General features: G+C 39.9%; 1 protein-coding gene across 1 annotated transcript; it reads left to right on the top strand.

Annotated features, from left to right (window-relative positions):
* The first annotated feature begins 1,562 nt into the window (after window positions 1-1,562).
* On the top strand, window positions 1,563-3,490 carry LOC106938597 (uncharacterized). The gene is made up of 2 exons (XM_015020694.1): window positions 1,563-2,125; window positions 2,632-3,490. Exons 1-2 carry the CDS (start codon window positions 1,762-1,764, stop codon window positions 3,087-3,089), a joined length of 822 nt encoding a protein of 273 aa, XP_014876180.1. The 5' UTR covers window positions 1,563-1,761; the 3' UTR covers window positions 3,090-3,490.
* The last annotated feature ends 1,046 nt before the right edge of the window (window positions 3,491-4,536 follow it).

Raw genomic sequence — 4,536 nt, 5'->3', positions numbered from 1 at the left:
AAAAAAAAAAAAAAAAAAAAAAAAACTTGTCTTTTGAATCCAAAGTGGGTCTTTACCCTTTTCAGCATTTTTTTAATGTTCCTAGTTAAATCTAAAAACTAAATTTTACAAATTTAATGCACAGAGAGAATATTTTTAGGATGTTTCCCAGGATATCTTGCTGAGCCAATCATATGCTCAGAAAACAAAGAACAAAAGGGGAAGCACATTTCAACATGACCTTATGTGAATCTAAATGCTGCGGCGTTTTATCAGGATTTATTGGGGTAAAAGGACCACGCAGTGTGGATCGTGTTGTGAATAAGTGGTCTGTGAAGAACTGCACTTATTTTGCTTGTCCACATGATGGAGACAGAGTACTGCAGGTTCTGTGGGACATAGAAACAAATCATAACAATATCTAATGTTCACTACCATGCATCGAAACAAAGCCAACCCAAGAAGGAGGCATAAAAGTTAAAACATTTTTTTATTATACTTGCTTTTATTAAGAAGATTTTTCATTTAATATTGTGATATGCAGAACTCCAAAACCACCAACCTTGAGGGAACTTAAATGTCTTGCGTTGTTACATATCAGAGTGGAATTTTAGTACATAATGGATGCTTTAACTGCTTTTAAAAATGTAGGTGAAACTTGGTCTGAAGAAACAGTTTTATAGTCACTGAGATATTCGCATACAAATTTATGCGAATAAATTTGTACGTGAATTTATTCGCATACAAATTTTTTTTTGTGATTTCTACAAAAAATATATATATATATATATATTCACACTCCTTAATTTGTTTGAAGCCACCAGATTCGGTGTGTTGTATTTGGAAACGTGTTATTTGATGAGCATAAAGAAGCACACTGCGTTAAAGCAAAGACGAAATAATCCTACAGGGTTTTCAAAAAACGTCTTACAAAATGCAAAGTGTGGAATGCATTTGTGTTATTCTAATACCCCTAAATAAAATCCAAGAAAATCAATCTCGGTGTGGATCCAGCTCTTTTGTGAAGGCCTCAGAGTTTGGAATTGAAAACTTGGAAAACTGAGTATCTTTTCTTTCCATGTCAAAGATAACCACTGCCTTGTGTTGGTTGGTTTATCACATATAATGCCAGTGCTCTGCATACATTTGCAAGGTACTTCATGTGTTCCGACAACAGAAACTCCTAAAACTCCTCAGGAAACTTCGAAAACGATGCCCGGCGCAGTGACAGGACGGCTCAAGGCTTCGCATTGCAATGAAACCTTCTAAAGATGTAATTTACGGCACGTTTAGCACACGTGAATCCCTTGCAAACTACCAACGTTGTGATTATTCAGGATAGAAATACCCCTAAAATTGGGTTCGAATTCCTGAGCAGCTCCAGGTTGCATCTCCTTTCTGCTCACTCATGCAGTAAAACTGTGGAGCAGAAAAGCAGAAGATGACAATAGAAACAAGTTTTTCCTCTCATAAAGTTTTTCATTGGTGTGGCTTCTCTTTTTGTCCAACCCTGTCCCGCCCGCCCTTTGGGTGGGGGGTGAGTGGGGTATCACCTTAGCAACATTTTTTACTGCCGTCAGCCGTGTGAATGCAGCTTTTGGCTCCCGCTGGGACAACGAGGGCCACGCCAACATTCACTGCCGGTGGCACCAAAACCACACACAGCTGGGCTTATATTCATGTGAATAAAGAAGATTGAAAGGGAAGACAACAACAACAGCGGAAAAAAAGGGCTCCCTGAGAGAATTTCTGTCTGTCAACTTTGTCATTTTCCAGTTTAGCATGGATACAGACCAACCTGGAAATCATCAGATCAACGAAGCAAACTGTCCTCTCGGCACAAACACCGGGGACGGTCTGCTCATCACTTTGGAAAAGGGCTCTCAAGAAAAAAGGGGCTGTGGATTAGCATTTGGCAACAGGGAAGAAGGGAAGTGCAGGCCAGAAGAAATCAAGGAGGAGGACAAGGGGGGGAACAGAAGTGTCGTCAGAGAGCAGAAGGAGAAGGTTGTGGAAGTTCTGAAAGAGCTGAATGAGTTTCATGCGGAGATACTGACAGATTGGAGGAAGGTTATTCACGAATGCGCCGGCATGCTTGAAAAGTTTCCACAAGGGTGCGATGAACATCACGCTGCCTCTACAAAAGGTACCGTGTGTGGGTTGTTGTACGAGAAAACTTGAAATATCATAAACATATTTATTTTTAAGCAATTGATTGCGCCCTTGAAGCTGGTTTTATTTTATTAAGGTACAAAAACTCCAGCGATCATGAGAGGTGACACTCTGGACAGGTCGCCAGGCCGTCACTGGGCTATTAAAAGATGAATTAATTTTGAGACTTCCCCCCCCCTCTCTTTTGGAAAGATGCCAGTGAAAGTATTTAGTGTCAGAATTATCTAAATAAACCCTACTGGTCATTTTCTGGTCCAAACCCTTTGCAACGTTGACATGAGTAAGACAAGAGAGAAGAAATGCAGACTCACTTCCAATAAATTTATCTTTCTGTCAAAACGCTAAGCTGGCATTTCAGATATAGTGAATTCTATATTCACTATATGACGCAGCCTATGACAAAGGGGACAATAAAGGCACTACGTTAATCTCTCGTGAACCTGTTTGCATGTTTACAAACTGGTTTTTATTTGATTTCAGATGTTTCAGAGTATAAAACTACATCCCGTTCAGAATCCGATGGCATTTTGAGCGTTGGGGAAGACATGGAGGACCTCCTGGACAGAGTGACCAAAATCATTCCAAAGCTGGACGCCGCAGTGCTCCAGTTATCCACGCTCGAGGAGTCGGCTGCCGCCTTTCAGGAACCCAGAGACGAGGACGTTCCAGATCAAACGGAGGATGTCATGAAGCAGCGATCTGAATATAATCTGGAGCTCAGAGAAGAAGTTCAAGATGCTCAAAATGAAGAAAACACCCTGGACTCTGGATTCAACAGTTCAAACTGCAGCACGGAGAAAGAGACCGAAGAGAAAACCAGCGTCGGAGGTCAAGAGAAGGATTTTTACAATCAGGCTACTTCACTGGAAGCAGAGGAGAAAGACAGAGAGAATAAAACTAAGCGGGGAACAGAAGAGAAATGGATTACAACATGGTAGGCTGCCACGACCATCGCAGTGTTTTTATTCTAACTTCTTCGACTGGGCCATTCTGATACATGACTATGCGTTTTATGCAGCTGTAGGTCTGTCTGCATATTTAAGGTTGTTGTCCTTTCAGAAGATGAACTTCTGCTCTGTCCTCAAGTATTTATGCACCCTAATTTGATTCAGTGACATTTTGTCACGGTAACCTGCTTTGAACGTCTCCACAACCTTCTCCTTGGCCTGTTTGCAGCGTTCTTTGGTCTTCGTGATGCTTTTAGTGTCTCTGATGTTCTTTAAAAAACAAAAAAGAAACCTCTGAAGCAGAAAAAAATGATGGAATTGTACTGAGATTAAAAACCCGCAGGTGGTTAGAAAGTACAGTATGTGACTTCTCAAGGCAGTTAATGGCTTTAGATTTGATTTAGCAAAATTAAAGTAAAATTTTACTTCACAAAATACGACACACTTTTCCTATTTTTAATTAGTAAAAAAAAAAATGAACAGAAAATAACAACTGTTTGTTCATGTTCCACAGTTGTGCGCTACTTTGCTACAGCTAATTATATAAAATACCAACTTTGTTTTGTGAAAATGCAAAAAATGTTAAAGGGTGTGGATACTTTTTTTATAGGTTGCCTTTTATATAAGTTTAACTAAAGTTATATTGGAAAATAATTCAAATTCCATTATTATTATTATTATTATCATTATTATTATAGAATAAAAGAACATTCTGATGACAGAAACATTTAGCATCTTGTTCTCAAAAGAAAAAAAAAAGAAAAACATGCAGCTTGCTTTTTTTTTTCTAGAAATAAATGGGAGCTTTCTCCTTCATTTCTTCTGCTCAGTGATTCAGACAGAAACGCAGCAGCGCGTTATCACACAGCCCCGCATGTTGACCTCCTGGGCTCCACACAGCCAGATAGTTTTTGTACAGTTCACTGTCAGGTCAGTTGTTGCATTTGTGCAAAAAAAAAAAAAAAAAAAAAGCCAAACACATCATGAGAATTTGGTTCAGACGGACAGACCGAGTCTGGCAAAAGCTGATATGAGGGGGTAGGGGGGGGGGGACGTGTACCACTCTCCCTCCAAATAGTTCTCCCCCAAAAAAATGTTGCTCGAATCGAAGATGAGTGCAGGCAGTCACCCATATACTTTATTGAAACTTGCGCTTAAGAGCTTTAAAGTACGGAGCCCCTAAGGGGACATGGAGGAAAAAAAAAAAAGGAAAGAAATCCCGACTTATTATCGCGAGATCCCGAGAAACTAAGTCGAGATCTCGAGATCCCGACTTATTATCGCGAGATCCCGACTTATTATCTCGAGATCCCGACTTATTATCTCGAGATCCCGACTTATTATCTCGAGATCCCGAGAAACTAAGTCAAGATCTCGAGATCCCGACTTATTATCTCGAGATCCCGACTTATTATCTCGAGATCCCGAGAAACTAAGT

This window comes from Poecilia latipinna, unplaced genomic scaffold (genome assembly GCF_001443285.1).
Source record: "Poecilia latipinna isolate Pla-1442-1.1 unplaced genomic scaffold, P_latipinna-1.0 Scaffold2638, whole genome shotgun sequence".
In the NCBI taxonomy this organism is placed as follows: domain Eukaryota; kingdom Metazoa; phylum Chordata; class Actinopteri; order Cyprinodontiformes; family Poeciliidae; genus Poecilia; species Poecilia latipinna.
This window is presented reverse-complemented; position numbering and strand designations above follow the sequence as displayed.